Source organism: Vitis riparia, chromosome 17, assembly GCF_004353265.1.
Source record: "Vitis riparia cultivar Riparia Gloire de Montpellier isolate 1030 chromosome 17, EGFV_Vit.rip_1.0, whole genome shotgun sequence".
NCBI lineage: Eukaryota > Viridiplantae > Streptophyta > Magnoliopsida > Vitales > Vitaceae > Vitis > Vitis riparia.
In genome coordinates, this window is record NC_048447.1 from 10,244,637 (window position 1) to 10,265,765 (window position 21,129).

General features: G+C 35.6%; 1 protein-coding gene across 1 annotated transcript in view; it reads right to left on the minus strand.

The window, feature by feature from the left end:
• The window catches only part of LOC117904579 (serine/threonine-protein kinase ATM-like), a 186,556-nt gene that overhangs the window by 46,895 nt on the left and 118,532 nt on the right, over positions 1 to 21,129 (minus strand). The window contains 5 exon segments of the mRNA XM_034817257.1: positions 2,133 to 2,219; positions 2,397 to 2,501; positions 2,702 to 2,749; positions 8,841 to 8,951; positions 11,767 to 11,910. Of these exon segments, the coding sequence (XP_034673148.1) occupies positions 2,133 to 2,219; positions 2,397 to 2,501; positions 2,702 to 2,749; positions 8,841 to 8,951; positions 11,767 to 11,910 (495 nt within the window).

Consider the following 21,129-nt stretch of genomic DNA (forward strand, 5'->3'; position numbering starts at 1 on the left):
TTCAAACGAAAGAGGGGCTAAGTCATTCAACGCAGTTAAAGTCTATTCGAGGATGCAACCAACTCTAGAATCTCTATATACTCTAACCATTAACCTTGAGAAAGGTATAGAAAATCAAACTATATCTACCTTGAATGTCATTAATGACCTTGATTCGCTTATTGCCCTTAGAAAAGAAAAAAGACAATGCACCCAACATCCACTAACCAACTTTGTTTCCTTTGACACTTGTCATTCTCATATTGAGCATTTGTTTCCAAACTTACCTCTATAAAAATACCTGAAATTGTTCAAGAAGCACTTAGGGATGAGAATTGGAAGAAAGCTATGTTGGAAGAAATGAGTGCATTGAAGAAAAAGAATACTTGGGAACTTGTTGATCTTCCTAAGGGCAAGAGAAAGGTGGGGTGTAAATGGGTGTTTACTACCAAGCATAGAGCAGATGGGACATTAGAGAGATATAAGGTTAGACTTGTAGCCAAGGGTTATACACAGACTCATGGGATAGGTTACCAAGAGTTAAAAAATGCTTTTCTGTGGCAAAGATGAATACTATTCATATTTTGTTATCTCTAGCTACCAATTTTGATTGGACCTTGTAGTAATTCAATGTAAAAAATGTTTTCTTGCATAGAGATTTGGAAGAAGAGGTCTATGTGGAACTACCACCAGGATTTATGGAAGACTCCATGAGAAATAAAGTTTGTAGACTAAATGAGGCTCTTTATGATCTTAAACAATTGTCAAGGGCTAGGTTTAGGAGATTTGCTAAAGCAATGAAAAACATAGGTTATAGTTAGAGCTAAAGGGATCGCACTCTTTTCATCAGAGTTTCAGAGAAGGGAAGGATAATAGCTCTCATAGTATATGTTGATGACATTGTGGTAACAAGAGATGATTTGGAGGAAATGGAGAAACTAAAGAAGAAACTTGCAAATGAGTTTGAAATTACAAATCTTGAAAGATTAAAATATTTCCCAGGGATTGAGATAGTTATTTCACAGTAGAAGTAGACACTTGACCTTCTCAAAGAAACAAGGATGTTGGGATATAGACCAACAGACAATCCAGTTATGTCAAATCACAAACTTGATGGAGAAAAATATGATATGTCGATAAATCGAGAGAGATATCAATGACTAGTGGGGAAGTTGATCTACTTATTGCATGCTAGACTGAACATAGCTTATGCAGTAAATGTAATGAGGCAGTTTATGCACAATCCCAAGGAGATACATATAGAAGCAGTATTCAGAATTCTTCGTTATTTAAAATCAACACTATGCAAAGGCATTCAATTTCAAAAGGCAGAAGGAATGACTTATAGATCAAAGATAAACCTCTAGTTATTGCACTTTCTTAGGAGGTAACTTGGTAAGGAGTAAAAAGCAGTAAGTGGTGGCAAGATCAATGCAGAAGCAGAATTTCAATCCATGGCACATGGAATATGTGAATTATCCCCATTGATCTTAGGGTCTGGTGGGTGGGGCCAATGAGACTCTACTGCAATAACTAGTCAACCATTAGCATAACTCACAATCCAATTCAACATCATTGTACCACACTCATAGAGGTGGATTGACATTTCCAACAAAGAAAAATTGGATAGTGGGTTAGTTTGCACTCCTTGCATTTCCACAAAAAAACCAATTGGCTAATATATTGCACTCCCTACATTTTCATAACACGTTTATTCTATGACATCACAAGCAAGTTGGGGATGATGAACATTTATTTACCAGTTTAAGGGGGAGTATTTGAAAATATGCACAACTTGTACGAAGACTTTCCAACTCAAAAATATTTTTGAAGTAAGTTTTTTCCTTATTAGTTTAGTTGATTGATTCTTTTTTGTAAATAGAGATATCCCAGGCTAGAAATAAGCTCCTTGCTTTTTCTATTTCTGACCTCTTACAATTTGTATATATATTTGGTGTCATTCTATTGAATTATACAAGAGAAATTCTTCGAACCCCAAAGTCAACACAAAGATTGCATCAATATCACCTTCAGTTTAAGGATATGGTTGCTTCTTTAAGGACAACAAATCAAATAGGGCTTCACCGCAAAATGAAATGTTAATAGTAAAGAAGAAAGAACCAGCACAAAGTTATAAAGTTATACCAACTAACCTTGTGCAACTGGATGATCCCATACAAGCTGTCAGGTTCATTAATTTGAGTGATTGCTGAGACTAGTATTTCAATGTGATGTGGTAACTAGGAATCCAAAAAGGGGAAAAATGAAAAACAGGTGATAAATCATCAGTTTCTCCTCTAGAAACAATTATACCAAAAACATGAATAAACAATAGTTAATTCAAGCACTAAATCAGGGTTACCAGATAAAAAAAAAAAAGACAAATTATTTCACGAAATAAATAGTTCTTAGCTCACCATTTCACAATGGGAAAAATCTGGCTTCCCCAGTGTGAGGCTGTTGAAATGCTCTTCACACCAATGCTCCACATACATTACAGAGGTAAAGTACGAGCCACAAATCTGTTTTACACATATGCAACCATATTAGAGGGATTATCATATAAGAGTAAAGTAAAAACTGGGAGGCCATGTTCAGAAAAGCCAAAAAAAAACACAAAACAAAAATGAAGAAATAGAAGAAAAACATGATAGAGAATGAGAGAGATGAAAACAAAAAAACAAACAAAACAAGAGACAGCTATACTGATTTTGGTACTCACAATTGCTGACTTAGCAACATCAAGATAATCAATGGAAAGCCAATAAACCTAGCAAAAGAGATAACTTGTCAGAAAAAGAACAATGGAGCAAGAAATTCATTATATTTTCTGAATTGTTAATAGGTATTTGAGATATAAGGGGTTTGGGATATTTAATAACATACCCATGAACCACAAAACATCTAGCTTTTTAGATGTCAAGAAAAAAATGATTCATATCCAGAAATTGCAAAGCAAGCTCAGATTTATAGATAGGCTATTTTATGTCATGTAAAACTTCATGATGAAAATGACTATGCAACTAAACCCAAACAAGAATCAATACTTCCATATCCCAAAGATGAGTGGTCTAGAGACCAGAGTAATCTTTTTAAATAGCCAAATAAAAAATATCAAACAAATGCTGAAGGAAAAGGGAGTGCAATTCAGGTATGCAAAGTGTATACAGTGACCACCCAACAACCAAACAAGAAAAGGGAAAATTCTAGGACTACAAATAAGACTGTTGAGAGTTTAAATATGTTTAGAGAAAATCCGACAATCCTAATATTCAATTGGCTATAGTTAAATTAGATGGAACCAATTATTTAACTTGGAGTGAATCAACATGGTTGTCTCCAATGCTTTAAAAGGCTAAAGGCAGTCTTGAGGCGTTTTGCCTAAATAAGGGGAGGTGTAAGCAAAACAAGATGATGGTAGAAAAAGAACCCTGATTTGTCTGTAATACCATGAAACATTCAGAGAAATTGAGTTTGCATTTCTTTTTAATAGGATTACAAGCTGTTAGATTTATACAGAAACCTAGATTAACTTATGCTTCTAGAAAATGGAAAAATAACACAGTGATTTCCTAAATTTGTACATAATATAAAATAGTGGTACACTCTAAAAAAGGACAAATATAATTCCAAAACTGCAGGACATCTAAGAATTAATTAGTCAATTTTGGAACTCCTTTGATTTCTTCAACTTGTCAAAACCATTTCTATTTTTCAAACAATATGTTTATCCTATTGGAGATACAACTGTTAAAAGCGATATTAATACAAGTGAAAGAAACAATCTAATGTTCTCACAACTCAAGAGCCTTGTTCTTCTTCCCGTAATGGTCATGATCCTTCTCCTTCATCTAAGGTTTCTCATATTGATGTTGATCTTCCTATTGCCTTCAGAAAGGCATTCATTTCATCTACTTAACATCCTATTTCTAACTTTGTTTCATCAATTTCATTATCTTCTAGTTATCGTTCGTTCTTTTCTTTGATTTCTAACTATGTTCACTATCTAATTGAAGGAAGGCAATGTTTGAAAGATGGATTTTGAAACAAAAGTAGAACTTGGGAGCTTCTTAATTTGCACAAAGGAAAGAAGCTATAAATGGGTATTTACTGTAAAATATAAGACAAAAGGCAACATTGAAAGATATAAAGTTAGATGGGTAGCTAAAGGGTTTATATAAACTATGACCATATAGACTATGTGGAAACTTTTACTTTAGTTGCTATGATGAATTCGATACGTGTTATGTTATCATTAGCTACTAGTTTAGATTGGTATATTATATAAAAATGCATTCCTACATAGTCAACTATAGGAGGAAGTGTATATGATACAACTCCTAGTATTCAAAGCTTTAGGAAGAGAAGAAAAAGTGTCACATGAAGAAAGATTTGTATGGTGTGAATGGTCTCTAAGAGCATGGTTTGAGAGGCCTACTAGAGCTTTCACTAAGATTATATTTATCCAAGGTCAGATGGATGAAACTTTATTTGTGTTAACCATTTGAGATTTCTTTGTCAAAGAAATACCTAGGAAGAAAGTTTGAGATCAACAACTTGGGTCACCTTAGATATTTTCCTAAAATTGATGATTTCCTCACTCTAATAAGGGATCTTTCCCTGTAAGAGGAAATATGCCTCAAACTTATTGAAATAAACTGGGAAACTAGAATATAAACTAGTAGATACTCCAACTAAGTTGAATCATCGATTAGGTGATGAAAGTGGAACTCTTTTGCATAAGGGTATATCAAACGCTTATGGAAAGATTAATCTATTCATCTCTCTCTAGATCATATATTGCATATATCTTAAGTGTAATAAGTCATTATATGCATTTACCCACTTCCCATAATCTAGAGGCAACACACAAAGTCTTAAGGTACAAAAAGTCATGTTTTGGGAAGGATATTTTATACAAGAAACATGGTCATATGAGAGTTAAGGTCCTTACTAATATAGATTGGGCAAGCTTTATTGTCGGTAGAAGATCTACTTTAGAATATTGCATTTCTTTTGGCGGTAACCTTATAATGCAGAAGCTAAGTTTAGAGCAACAACCCTTGGAATCTATGGACTTGTTTGGATGAAGATTCTTCTTAAAGAATTGGGAATGGAAGCTAAGTTACACATAAATTTATATTAGGACAAAAAATTAAGATTGGCATAGCCAATAATCCAATTCATTGATGCAAGACACGATCATCATTAGTTTTCTATATCATTAGTTTCCTACATTAGTTTCTATTTTAGGTTCATCATTAGTTTCCTACATCATTAATTCTTAATTTTAGGTTCACCATTAGTTTCTTATTTTAAGTTTCCTATTTCAGTTATTTCCTTTATTTTTGTATTACAAACATTATTTAAAGGCTTATTGTAATTGTTAGAAAGGAGTTCAACATAATTTTTCAGAATTATTCTTTAATTTTCAAAATCCTATTGTGATCTTTGTATTTGTTCTTGAGTGTTTTTTTGTTTTGTTTCAAAACAAACCTTCTGTTGCACCAAAATTGATATTAGAGCAATGATTTTTACCTCGATCTGATGGCTGACGATGGTTCTAGTGAAAAACGAACCATTAACGATGAACGACAGTTCGAAAAAATTGAGCAATGACTCGATGGGATTGACGAAACTCTTCGTAACCTCATGCAGATGGTAGCTGCATTGACTATCGAAAGGAAACACGAACCCATGGAAAGACGATGAGACCAGCGTGGTGACTGGCAAGAGGACAGCTACGACAATTGACGCCGACCACAGATTGGACCAGAATTAGATGGCAGAGGAGCGATTCGACTGAGTCCAATCACAAATCACGATTTTTGCATGCCCCTTCCATTACGGGTGTATGAACGTCGAAATCAAGAGCTCCTAGGCGACGTGACGACAACGACCTCCGATGAAGGGTTTTTGATGAACAAGATGAGTTTCTTACCATCTTTTTGAGATGGTGATGATTTTCGACCTTCACAAAGGAGGAATATTCAACAAAGGCAACAACGAATGCTAGATTATTAATCTAGAGAAGAAGATGATTTCCATTTCAATTCTAGGGATAACAATCGAGGTCAAAATAACCAAGAATTTAAGATGAAGATGGATTTACCAAATTTTGACGGCCGACTACACATTGAAGATTTTCTTGATCAGGTCCATACCGTCAAAAACCTTTTCGACTATTTGAATATTTCAGCAGAAAATCAAGTAAAGCCCGTGACGTATAAGTTGAAAGGCAGAACTTTTGCATGGTGGGAACAACTTCAATATAATTGTCAATGGCAAAGAAAGCAACATGTTTGTACTTGGCTCAAGATGAAACGGTTGTTACAAAGATGATTTCTCCCTCCGGATTATGAACAATTTTATACCAACAATATCAAAATTGTTAGCAAGCCAACCGTACTGTGAACAAATGCACAGAGGAATATTATTGATTAAATGCCCGAGTTAATTTGTTTGAGACGGAGGATCAATTAATTGCTCATTATATTGGAGGCCTAAAGCTAGTTATTCAAGATTGATGGGCTCTTCAAGGGGTTTGGACCATGATAGATGCAATTAATTTGGCGATGAAAGTGGAAAATCAAATCAATAGGTCCATGGTGCACACTCAAAGTAACTTTCAGCGACCAACCCAAGAAGTTTTTTTTGCCCTAAAGGGATTAACAACTTCAGGCAACAACGATAATAGCAATAAAGATGCCTGTTCAACTCAAAATTCGACGCAGAATCAAAGTGGAACTTCCACCCTTATTCGATCTAATACTCAAGGCCGAAACCAACAACAAGAAGTCAATAATGACCTTAATGCACTTCCAAACCTTGGAAAATGTTTCCGATGCAACCAACCAAGCCCATCTTTCAAATAATTGTCTAAACAGACAATCTGTTAACTTTGCAAAAGAAGGTGGCAATGACGAGGAATGGGTTCTTGAATAAGATATCTATGAGGGTGTTGAGTTTGTAGAAGGAGATGTAGGAGAAGAAGTGGCGTGCATTGTCCAACAACTTTTTTTTTTTGCCCCAAAGAAGCCAAACGACTCTCAACAACATAAAATATTTCGGACTTGATCTACTATTCATAATAAAGTAAGCAATGTGATCATTGATAGTGGCAATAGCGAGAATCTTGTTTCCAAGGCTTTGGTGAAAGCACTAAATTTGAAGATTGAGAAACATCCTTCTCCATACAAGATTGTATGGATTAAAAAGACCCCAAAGGTTCAAGTGCTAGAAGTTTGCAAGGTTCCTTTGTCAATCAGAAAGTATCACAAAGATGAGATTGTATGTGATGTGGTAGATATGGACGCTTGTCATATTTTATTAGGGAGGTCGTGACACTATGATGTTGATGCCACTTATAAGGGTCGGGATAATACTTTTGTTTTTTGGTAGTTTGACAAGTAGATTGTTTTGATGTCACAATCTCAATCATTAGAAAACAATTCGGTTACTAAGAAAGAAAAACAATCATTCACCAACATAACAGGCCCAAATTTCTTTAAGCAAGTCAAGGAGCCGAACTTTGTTGTAGCATTGGTTAAGGGCCAATCCGAAGCAACCATTGATATTTCCACCAAGGTTCAAGAGGTGGTTTGTTGGAAAATTGGTGATAATGGTTACAAGATTGATCTTCCAACTGATATGAACATTTCCAATACTTTCAACGTTCCTGATATCTTTGAATACTTTTCCCTAAATTTATTTTCTTTGCAGCCACAAAACTTGAGGATGAGTTTTCTTCAAGTGGAGGGGATTGATGCAAGATACAATCATCATTAGTTTCAATTTTAAAGTCATCATTAATTTCCTACATCATTAGTCTCTATTTTATGTTCATCATTAGTTTCCTACATCATTATTTTCTATTTTAGTTTCATCATTAGTTTCCTATTTTAGGTTTCCTATTTCAATTATTTTCTTTATTTTTGCATTACAAACATTATTTAAAGGCTTACTGTAATTGTGAGAAAGGACTTCAACATAATTTTTCAGAATTATTCCTTAATTTTAATATCCTATTGTGATCTTTGTGTTTGCTCTAGAGTGTTTTTTTGTTTTGTTTCGAAACAAACCTTCTGTTGCACCATTCATTATGGTAGCACAAAGCATATGAGGTGGATCCATGCTCTATTAAGAAGAAGATTAAGTATGGTCAAATATGTACACCATTTGTGAAAACAAGCAATCCACTTGTAAATGTTCTTACTAGGGGAATAAGTCATGCATTTCTTTAGGTATTAGGCAAGTTAGGTACATGTGATATACATGCACCGATTTGAGGAGTGTTGAAAGTTTAAGACGTTAATAAATGAAAATATTGGAAAATCTGCTAGTTAGAAATTCTACCAACTTAGGTGGCAAACCATTGAATATTTTTCCAGCCCATATGAGTTGTAACAATTGTATAGTTGTACATTAAATCTCCTAGGATTTTTTCCTTTCTTAGCATTCTTCACTTATTTTATTTATCTTTGATAGCATGATCATAGGCATTATTTCCTAGGTTACTTTTATACAATTATTCTATATATATTCATATGTAATCCTATACAATAAACGCAACAGAAAGCATTTTCACAAAGGCTTCTAGATCTGAAGAACAGAAAGAATATTTGCATTTTCCAAATTCCTCATAAATAATAAAGGTGTGGGCTGACAGTCCACAAACTTTCCTCCTTTCTATCCTTCTTTTTCTCCTTTTTCCTTTTTTCTTTTTTCGTTTGCGCCAAGACACTAATAAAAGGAAAGGATAAAACTAAAACAATTTTTTTTTCCAAATGAATAAAACTCTTGAATGACAGCAAAATTTAAACTTGGATGATGTATGGTATGCATGTGTGGAAAAGACATACCTTTTCCCACAAAGATGTCGATACTAGTGCAACACTTGACATAGTTGATGAATCTTTAGCCTTTGCAGTAGCAGAACGGGATTTTGAGCCAAAGCTAGAAGGCTTAGCATACTGCAGAACCATTGTATAGCAATAGTTAGATAAAAAAGATAAAGAAGTTACTAAAGTTTTTTAAGGAACTAACCACATGACAAGATGTACAAATCAACAATCTGAAGAATGGAAAGATATTGTAGGAAGTGACATGCGCAACAGAAAATAGCCACCTCCACACTGAATGGAAATCCAATAAATCCTCAATTCAACAAAACTTCATCCCAATACCTAGTCAATTACACTTTTATTCTCAAAAGAGCCTCTTGCTCAGCGGCGTTCAAAGACATTCCCCTTAATGTTATTCAACACAATTGGCATTTGGTGTGTAGTTTAAAAGGGCTTGGATAACAATGAGAGGAACCTGGTCCAGGTTTGAGGAGATTTAAATTTTGGTTTTCTTATATGGACTTCACCATGTTGTATAGGTATCCTTCTATAGTAGAGGAGTTTAGTCCTTTTTGTTAAGGGTTTTGTAATTGTGGGGAGGATTCCTCATCCTTCCCTTGTACTTTTTAATAACAACTAATACATCTTTGGTTTTTGAATCATGTTGCATATTGTATTGTAGGCTGTCATGTCATCTTTCAAAACTTGACCTACATATAATAAGCCTGGTTAGTTGAATCAGTAAAAGCTTGGCCTGTCTTGCAATCTTAAGAAGGTAAGTGCAGGTATCTATCTTCTTGGTCTTAATGATATATGACTTACCCTGTCTTTAAAGTTGCAGATATGTTTACGTTTAATGAAGGCCTGCTTGAGACAATGGAAATAACCACACTATCTTTTGAAAATATGACAACATGCTGAGGCACATGTCTTAAATACAAGGACTATGGAGACATGTGGTTTATGTAAAAAGTATTTAGTTCATTAGAGGGATCATTCATTGACAAATCCATCTAGCTGACAGACAAAGGTGAGAGTAGTCTCTCTAGCAGTATGGTTCCACTGATAAAGGCTGATAGAAGTACTATGAGGATTTTCCATGACAAGAAACAACAGGATTAAGGATGATCTGGAAGTTTCTTATGGCTTCAAAGCCGACTGGGGGGGATAAGATCTACCGAAAGGAGTTAGGGACAATCTTTTCTCTCAGATGGTATGGAGTCCTCTGATGAAAAACTTTAGGGTTCATCTACAGAATCTCAGAAGAGTTTGGGGTCTTATGTGAAAGCTTAATATCATTCTCTCCAACAGGAGCCTAGTTTGCAGAAATCCAGGATGACTAAATAGATGCTTTGTGCAAGGGTACCATTTCCAATGGGTCTAAATTTTTTGGATGTTCTTTAGGTAACCTAGGGTAGTTATGGATTGGAGGGTTGCTTAGAGATCGTTGGCATAGTGTTAGTATTATTCTCTAAACCTGTAGGTCAATGTTTAGCCTCTGAGGTAAAAATTCTAACCTTTTTAAAGGGTTGTTACAAGAAAAAGCCGTCTCTCCAAATTTCAAATAGAAGGTGATTCTTCCTTTGTCATATCATGAGCAACCAAGAAAGAAAGAAGACTGGAATTTTGACCAGTGATTGTGTTAAATTATTGATATTTCTTCAAAGTTAAGATGTTCCTTCTCTTGGGCCTTAGGCAATCATGCCACTGTTGCATTAGCAAAACATGGAGCTAGGTATATGATTTCTTTTGTAGGAGATTTTATACCTCCATGAATCATAGCAAGATTAAATTTTTTGAACTAATATACACTTATCCACCTTTTTTGTTAAACTTTGTCTAGAGGATTGTGTCCTTTGGAAGAATTTTTCATCCTTCTTTGTACTTAATATTGCAATGCAAAAAAAATCAATGTTTCTATTTTCTTTACAAAAAAAAAAAAAAAAGAAAAAAAGAAAAGATTGTGCACAACTTGATGAAGCTATGTGGTTGATAATCAACAGCTTTGTATCGAAATAATACCAAGAGGATCTACTCGAGCACTGTCTTAGGCTCTCTTTGTGGAATTGAGGTCTTCAAACCTACAGGAAGCTGACAACCTATCTTAGTCACTTCTCTTTTGGACATTGGTAGTAGTATTCATATTTTGTCTAGGATCCATATCCAGAAATTCTTTAGCATTGTTATTCTTTGGAAAAGAAAATGTCTTAGAACTGAATCACAAAACTGCTTCTCCAAAAGATAATGCTGTATGCTATATAATTATTTGAAAAAGCCAAAAGATTTGTGAATTTGTGTCTTGTCAGAGAATTTATTTAGAGAGGTTTATCAAACACCCTATCAATTTTCTTTTTCTTTTTTTTTTCAGATTTCAGTATGTTTATTTGGTCTATGTAAGTTAAAATTCTTATAATTTGTGGGTGTCCTAATCTAATTGAGAATAATCACATGACAAGATTAGGTGAAATGGATACCTAAAAGTCTAACCATAAGATGAGAGAAACCAATGGCTGGGATTATATAAGGTTGGTGACATTCATTCTCTTATTCCACTTATACTTTCTTTCCTTCGTTTTCTTCACTTTTAGTCATCCCCTTTCTCAACCACACCACATTTCTGTTCATTAATTCATAATAAATGATTTCTTGCCCTGCATAGGAGATACTCATAACTTTGGCTCTCAATAAATTGTGGTAAATTTCCTTATTTTTAATTTAATATTTCCTGAAAACTTAATTGGCTATCACTGAATAATTCGGTTGTTACTACTGGAATGAGATTCATGAAAATAGAAGCAGTTGTCTTAAACCAATTTCTGCATATTGAACAAAGGTCAGATCTGATTTGTTTTATTTAGTTCGCTGTTTGGAGCTGTTAGTTTTATTGATTTGAATGTTAGAACCAGATATGACAAGTAAAAGTTACTCTCTAAAATATACTCACCCTTGATGTTTCTCGCTTGAGAGGTATAGAAGATGAAGTAGTTCTTTCCATGACATAAAACAGTCGGAGTTCATTAAGTGCATCTAACATAACCTGAATCGATTTGATTGACCTATTGGACTCAACAAATATATTTTCTTGCACCTGGACATTGCATGAAAAACAATAAATCAATGGTATGTTCAGAAGCAGATACAATAGAATGGTGATAGCAAGTCGGAAGACCAACAAAAATAACATATTGAAGGTAATAAATAACAATTATCAATTAGAAGTAAGCTTATAAAATATCCACATTAAATTTGAGCTTTTGTTATTTCCTGATATGCAATATTGGAATTATTTGGTCATTCGAGATCATCACTGAGTTCAATAAAAGAAAAAGGATATTCCATAGGCCCAAAGCATAATTAAGAAAACAACACATAGCCTTCCTCTTGTGCTGGCAGCATTTTCACCCTGAATCAAATTAGTCCTTTATATTATTGCAGCAATTGGTCTTTGATGCATATGACCAGACAGCATTAGTGGATTATTTCAACCTGAATCAAATTACTCCTGTATCATTTCATGAACACCTCAAAATTCTTATTCCTTCCTCCCTGTGTAACCATTTATTCATCTCAATGTCCATTGCACACTTTATGGGCATGTTATTTCTTATTTGCACCACAAATCATGACATGTTTTACATCTTACATAACTTCTCCCCTTAATTTCATTGGGGTATTCTACAAACACAACAACCTAGACACACTTTTCTGCCTCATCCAGTCAATTGAAATTCTAAGCAACCTTTTTTAAGTTCCCCATACTTATAAGTTACCTATCCAAGATAGCAATTGATTCACAATTTTTTTTTTTTAAATATTTTTTATATCATGAAACTTTTCCAACTTAAAAGTTCACTAAAAAACCTATAATTTCTACATTCAGTAGACTTATCAAATCCTAAAGTTAATTCCTCTAACTTTCATTAAACAATAACTAAACAAGCCATTAAGCATGGAGTTTGTTATTAAGTTTTAGCAATGACAGACTAACAAAGGTAGTGAAATCAGGAAAAGAAATTAGGGTCTCTTGGATTGGACATCTTCCTTCTATTTATCTATACAGCTTTTAGTTTATCATTCCAAAAACTTCAATGAAAAGCTGCCAGGCTCTCTTCTCACAATCTGCTCTCTCATTGAAAATCATGGAATTATTATTATTATTTTTTCCCAAAAAATTAATTTCTTTGTTATTTATTTATTCTCATATTTCTTTGGCAAAATTTCCTGATTCCCCTATAAACTTCTTTTCACCATTTGTACCTAAATTATGATGCATATCATCCACTGCATGGTTAATGCTCAATGGAGAGACAATTTTATAAGTAGGCTTAAAGTGAATGACAATTGGCTTTCTGAGGATGCAAAGTTGATGAGTGAGATCTTATTGTTTTTTCAGTCTCTGTTTGAAAGTCTCCAGCATAGGAGACCTAATACTAAGGAGGGTATCTTCAAGTGCATTGACAGCATGGACTGAAGGGTTCTTTCAGAGAGCAGGAAGTGGTATATGCTTTAATAGAGCTGGAGGGAGATAAATTACCTCCCTCCATAGTGGGAATAGTGCTGATGGAGTTCTTTGAGAAATTCCATATGCAAGAATCCTTTGAACACAATCTCAATCTGACTTTTCTTGTTTTTATTCCTAAAAAAGGTGGAGTAGATGAAATCAAGGATTTTAGGCTGATTAACCTAGCTGCGAGAATTTATAAACTCATAGAAAAAGTTTTAGCAAATAGATTAAAAAAAAAAAGTGATGAGAAAGGTGGTTTTAGAATAGACAAATTTTAGATTAACACAAGAAGATCGCACTTGGAGATAGAGGGAATAACAACCTAATAAGAAGGCCTATCAAGGGCCTCCATAAAAAATTTCAGAACCACAACCTCCTATATATAGCTAGATAAAAATCCTTTCGCTAATAATCAAATGGAGCCTTTGTTTAAGATGTTTGGGAATTCAGTGGACTCTAACAATTCCTCCAGTCCCTCTTCATTCTTTGGACAGTCAGATAATATCTTCTTAACCCTTAATATCTCTAAATATCCAATTTCTAAAACTTAGATCATTGCCTCAAGGGCCTTTAATCATATGAAAAATAATTTAAAATGCTTTCACTCATATGATCATGGCTCTAACAATGAAAAAGTTACCATTTTCGACGGGTAGTTTTCCCTATCATTGGAAAATGCTCAATCTCAATTTCATCATTATTGAGACTACATTCTATCCTTCATGTCCCTAAAATTTCTAGAAATTTGTTGTTCATCAATAAAGTTACTAAATCCCTAAATTGTTGTGCAACAATTTTTTTTTTTTTATATCAGAAATGAGGAAAAATATATTAATAGAAGAAAAGATACAAGAGAAAGAGAAGAAACCAAGAGAAGGATGAGAGGTCCTTCCCACAAAAACAAAAACTGAACAACAGAGAAGACACCCAACCATAGAAAACTAAAAACAAAGAAAAACTCCAACACTCTCAAACTTTTGAATCGCAAACCGCAGTCCAGTTGAGTTGTAAAATACTTAGAGGAACTCCTCTAAAAGCTGCAGTACAAGAGGCCCAACTTATTGCATTTTTCAAGACCTAACTAGGAGGAAGAAGATTGGCAATGTTGAGGAAAGAGAGGGATTGTACTATTTGAACCCCAAGACAAGTATGACCAAGCTTTTGTCTCAAAAGCTATTTAAAAAAAAAAAGGAAAAAGGAAAAAAAAAAATTGGGTGGGTACATTCAATACCACTTAAAATATATTCAAGGAGGATGCAGCTAGCTCTAGAATCCCTGCATGCTCCAACCATTAACCTTAATAAAGTTATTGAAAATCAAACTATCTCTACCTCTAATGTCATTAAGGACCTCAAATTGCCTATTGCCCTTAGAAAAGAAAAAAGACAATGCACCCAACATCCACTAGCCAACTTTGTTTCCTTCGAAAACCTAGTCATTCTCATATCAAGCATTCATTTCTAAATTTAGCTCTACAAAAATACCTTAAACTGTTCAACAAGCACTTAGGGATGAGAATTGGAAGAAGGCCATGATTGAAAAGACAAGTGTTGAAGAAAAATAATATTTGGGAACTTGTTGATCTTCCTAAGGGCAAGAGAAAGATGGGTTTTAATTGGGTGTTCACTACCAAGCATAGAGCAAATGGGACATTAGAAACACATAAGATGAGATTGGTAGCCAAGGGCTATACATAGACTCATGGCATAGATTACCAAGAAACTTTTGTTCCAATGGCAAAGATGAATACTATTCATATTTTTTTATCCCTTGCTACTAGTTTTGATTAGCCCTTGGATAAATTCAATGTAAAGAATGCTTTTCTGCATAGAGATTTTGAGGAAGAGGTCTAGATGGAACTACCACCAGGGTTTAAGGAAGACTCCATGAGTAATAAAGTTTGCATACTCAACAAAGTTCTTCATGGTCTCAAACAACCGTCTAGGCCTAGTTTAGGAAATTTGCTAAAGCAATGAAAAATATGGGTTATAGTCAAAGTCAAAGGGACCACACTCTTTTCATCACACATTCATAGAGGGGAATGATAATAGCTCTCATAGTATATGCTGATGCAATTGTGGTAAGAAGTGATGATTTAAAGGAAATAGAGAAACGAAATAAGCTACTTGCAAAGGAGTTAGAAATTAAGGACCTCGGAAGGTTAAAATATTTCTAAAGGATTGAGGTTGCAAATTCGAATAGCTATTCCACAACAGGCACTCATTGAGCCAAATCACAACCTTGATGGACAGAAAGAAGATGTTGATAGATCGAAAGAGATATCAACGATCGGTGGGGAAGTTCATCTACTTATCGCATACTAAATCGAACATAGCTTATGCGGTGAGTGTAGTGAGTCAATTCATGCATGGGAGATACATTTGGAAGCAATATTCAGAATTCTTCATTATTTAATATCAGCACCAGGCAAAGGCATTCAATTTCAAAATGCAGAAGGAATCGATCTTGAAGCATACATAGATGTTGATTGAGTTGCTTTAGTTCCAAATCAAAGATAGTCTTCTGGTTATTGCACTTTCTTAGAAGATAACTTAGAGGAGTAAAAAGTAATTGGTGGTAGCAAGAACAGGTGCAAAGGGAATTCCAATCCATGGCACATGGAATATGGGAAATTCTTTGAATAAAAATCATACTCACCGACCATTTTATGAAGATTCATGGTGTGAGTTTGTAAGTAGCAAAAAGGACAGTTTACCATGGAGAGAGTAATACAAAAGGAGATTTCAAGTGAAACGTTTTATAACTCTTCATGTGCTGAGAATTTAGAACTATTTACAACCATTGAAATTTCGGTACATACCCCATTGAGAACATGCTTTTTGATACGGAAAGTGGTTTAGGGGAAGATCCTAACCATAGGAGGAATGGATGGACAAGTGTAACTAGAGGAAATGTTTTTAGGGTATGTGAAAAATAAAAAAATCACATCCTAATCTAATGTGATAGAACTAGAAAGATGTGGGACATGTTATTAGCAATTTTGGACTTCAGTGAGTTCTTCCAAATATAGTGAAAGATCTCCAGAATAGTGAAACAGGACAGAAAATTTACTCGTATATTCTATAGGTTATTTTTTTAGATTACATCCTAGCTGATATACATATGTACAAGAGTCCTATATTAGAAAGTTAACTATACAAAGATAATTACTATAAATCAGCCTACAAAGTAGGCACTAATACTGCAATCCTAACTTATCCTGATAGAATTAGTTAAGCTCTAGAATACATTACTAACAGGATGAAAGCTTCTAAAAGAAGAGGCAAAGGAAGGTTTGGTGAAGGGTTTCCCTTCACTTGTTAATAATTGGTATTAGCTATGCTGTTTTTATCTAGGTGATACTAGTTTCTTTCCTTTCTCTTTTAGTGCCTTCTGTAAAACACCCTAGGTACTATTGAAAGAGAGGGAGAGAAAACCTTAATTCTCATTCATGTGATTAACTTCTTACAATAGAGAAATATATATACAAGGCTAGGTTGAACTAACTACCATATATGTGACCTATATTAAGAAAGGAAAGAAAGATTGTACACTATAAATACATTATATTCAGCACTCCCCCTCAAACTAGAGCATATATGTCATATGCACCAAGCTTGTTATAAATGTATTTAATCCTAGGATCTTTGAGAGATTTAGTGAAGATGTCTGTTAGTTGATAATTTGAATTAACAAAACTTGTAGCAACACACCCTGATGTGATCTTCTCTCTAATGAAGTGACAGTCAACTTCAATATATTTGGTCCTTTCATGAAAGACTGGATTGGATGCAATATGTAATGCGGCCTGATTGTCACAGACTAGCTTTATATGTTCAACTTTTCAAAATCTCAATTCCTAAAGGAGTTGTCTCAACCATATCAGTTCACATGTTGCCAAAGCCATAGCTCGATACTCAACTTCGGCGCTTGATCTGACCACTACATCTTGTTTCTTACTCTTCCAGGATATTAAGTTATCTCCAATAAAAACACAATACCCTGAGATGGAACGCCTATCTGAGGGTGAACCAGTCCAGTCTGCATCTGTGTAACCAACAATTTGGGTATGGCCTCTATCTTCATACAACATACCTTAGTCTAGTGTTCCTTTAATATATCGAAGAATACGGATCACAACATCCCAATGGTTTGTCACATGGTGACTGTAGAAATTGACTAACCACACTCACAGGAAAAGAGATGTCTGGCCGAGTGATGGTGAGGTAGTTCAGTTTGCCTACAAGTCGTCGATATCTCCCAGGATCTCTTAGAGGCTCCCCCCGTCCTGGTACAAGTTTGACATTTGGATCCATAGGAGTGTTAACAGGTTTACATTCTAACATACCTGTTTCTTCCAAGATGTCTAAGGCATACTTCCTTTGTGACATAACCACACCTGAACTGGATTGAGCTATTTCAAGTCCCAGAAAGTACTTGAGTTTGCCTAAGTCTTTGGTTTGAAAGTAGTTGAAAAGGTGTTGCTTTAGTCTTTGGATACCCTCCTGATCACTGCCTGTAATGACAATGTCATCCACATAAACTACCAAATAGATGCACTGGCTCGAAGAGTTATGATGATAGAAAACTGAATGATCTACTTCACTTCGAAGCATTCCAAACTCTTGAACAACTGAACTAAAATGCCCAAACCATGCACGAGAAGACTGTTTCAAGCCATATAGAGAGCGGCATAACTTGCACACTAAACCAGACTCCCCTTGAGCAACAAAACCAGGTGGTCGCTCCATATATACTTCCTCGAGAAGTTCACCATGAAGGAAAGCATTCTTAATATTCAAGTGATAAAGAGGCCAATGACATATAGCTGCCATGGAGAGAAATAAGCGAATAGAAGCAATCTTGGCAACAGGAGAGAAGGTGTCACCATAGTCACAACCATAAATCGGAGTATAACCTTTAGCAACCAAGCGGGCCTTAAGGCGATCAACCTGACCATCAGGACCAACTTTAACAGTGTAAACCCAACGGCATCCAACTGTAGATTTACCAGGAGGTAAAGAAACAAGATCTCATGTGCCATTAGAGTGCAGAGCAGCCATTTCATCAACCATTGCTTGTCGCCACCCAGGATGAGAAAGTGCCTCACTAGTGCTCTTAGGAAGAGAAACAGAGGATAAAGTAGAGACAAAGGCAGAATAGGATGAAGATAATCAATGGTATCTCAAAAAATTATAAATAGGATGAGGATTACGAGTAGATCGATTACCTTTCCAAAGAGCAATAGGCAAATGGTCAGTAGATGACAGGGTTGGGGCAGGACAAATCGGTGGGACAGGAGATGAGTCATCAGGTACCTCAGCTGAAGAGAGAGGAAGAGCAACAACATGATGTCGACGATGATAAACCTGAAGAGGACGAGAGAGCGCATCTGAAGGGGGGGATATATAAGGAAGTGGCAATACTTTAGAAATGGGAAGAGATTCAGAGGATGAGAAGAATGGAGAGTCCTCAAAGAAAGTGACATCAACAGAGAGAAAATAACGATGAGTGTCAAGGGAATAACAACGATAACCCTTTTGAAGTCGAGAGTATCCCAAGAAAATGCATTTCGCAGCCTTGGCAGAAGGCTTGTCCTATCCAGGTGTGAGAGTATGAACAAAACAAGTACAACCAAAGACACGAGGAGGAAGGAAATAAAGAGGTTGGGTAGGAAAAATGAGGGAGTGAGGGTATTGGTCATGTAATATAAATGAGGGCATACGATTAATTAAGTAACATGCTGTAAGAACAACATCCCCCCAAAAACGAAAAGGAACATGACTATGGAGGAGGGTACGAGCTATCTCAACAAGATGTCGATTTTTACGTTCAGCAACCCCATTTTATTGAGGAGTATGAGCACAAGATGACTGATGGAGAATCCCATGTTGGGACATAAAAGAAGTAAAGGGTGTAGAAAAATATTCCCGAGCATTGTCACTACGTAACACTCGAATAGAAACATTGAATTGTGTTTGGATTTCAACATAAAATTTCTGGAAAATAGAGAATACCTCAGCTCAATTTTTCATTAAAAATAACCAAGTACATCTTGAATAGTCATCAATGAAAGTGACAAAATACTGAAATCCTAAAGTAGACGCAATCCGACACGGACCCCAAACATCAGTGTGGACAAGTTCAAAAGGAGACTTGTCCTGATTATTCAAACACTTTGGGAACGAAACATGAGTATGTTTCCCAAGCTAACACGACTCACACGCAAGCGACGACAAAGTGGAAAAACGAGGGACCATCTTCTGGAACTTAGAGAGACTAGAATGACCTAGACGACTATTAATGAGAAGAGAAGCATAGGTGGAAATGCAAGCTGTAGGCGATGAAGGTGATGTGAGTTGATAGAGGCCTTGAGACTCACGCCCTATGCCAATTGTCTTCCCCGTACTCCAGTCCTGCAAGATCATATATTTATCAGAAAAAGTGATAGAACAGTTAAGAGTGCGAGTTATTTTGCTGATGGAAATAAGATTAAAAGGACACTCAGGGGCATCAAGGACAAAATAAAGAGGTAGGGAAGGGAGAGGATGAGCCAAACCAATACCTTTAGTCATAGTTTGGGAACCATTAGCTAAAGTAACAATAGGTAAGGCAGAGGTAGTAGTAATGGAGGAGAAAATGTGTTTATTACCAGAGATATGATCAGATGCTCCATAATCTAGAATCCACGGGTCAAGAGAAGGAGACTAAGTATAACAAACAGAGACATTACCGGTCTGGGCAACAAAAGCAACAGAAGCTGATGTGGCTGCCTGATATCGGAGATAGGCATCATATTCACTGCCAGTAAGGATGATACTCTGAGATGTGGAGCTCGCAGCAGAGTCAGGTCGAGATAGTAGAGGATTAGATGATTGAGCAATGTGGGCAATGCGAGAAGGCCGTCCATGTAACTAATAGCAATGATCTCGAGTGTGACGAAGCTTATTACAATAGGTGCACTGAGGACGTTGTCCTCAACCCCGATTGCCACTTCGTCCTCCTCGAGAGTTAGTCTGAGAGGCTAGCATAGATGAATCTGAAGGACCATCAATTGATAAGGTCTGAGTAAAGGAGAGGCGTAATAGACGAGCGAACATATCATCCAATGATGGTACTGATGGACTAGCAAGAATCTAATCTCGGACAGACTCAAGATCTGGACGAAGGCTAATGAGGGTTAACACCATAAAGAACTTGTCAGTCTGCATTTGTTGAGCTTCAGCACCATTAGTGAAGAGCATCAAAGTTAAGAACTCCTCCTTAAGAGACGCAATCCGGCCAATATAAGTAGACAAATCCATGTCTTGTTGTCTCACATGAACAATATCAGAAACCACCTTATAAAATCGTTATATATCATTCGTGTATAATCCTTTAGCCTGAGTCCAAAATTTAAAGTAGGTTTTGTAGGCACGAAGATGATGTAAAATTTCGGGATCAACAGATTGTCATAATACGCTGCATAATTGTGTATCGATTTTCTTCCATTGCACTTTGTCAATATCAAGTATAGCATCCTCAGGTGTAACAAGATGATCCTCATAACCTTGTCCCATAAACCAGAGTTCCACGGACGCTGACTAAGAGAGATAATTCTCACTACCAATCAATTTTTCCGATGTGATAGTAAGAGATCCAGAGATCCAGAGATGCAGAGATAACGGATGTAAAAATAGGATTTTTAGTCGCCATATCCACTTCACTTGAGATTGAATCACGTTTGGATCGAAGAGAGCCCTAAAGAGAGGTCGGATCATAGCTGTGGAAGAAGAACCTGGTATGTCGGGACCCAAACAAAGG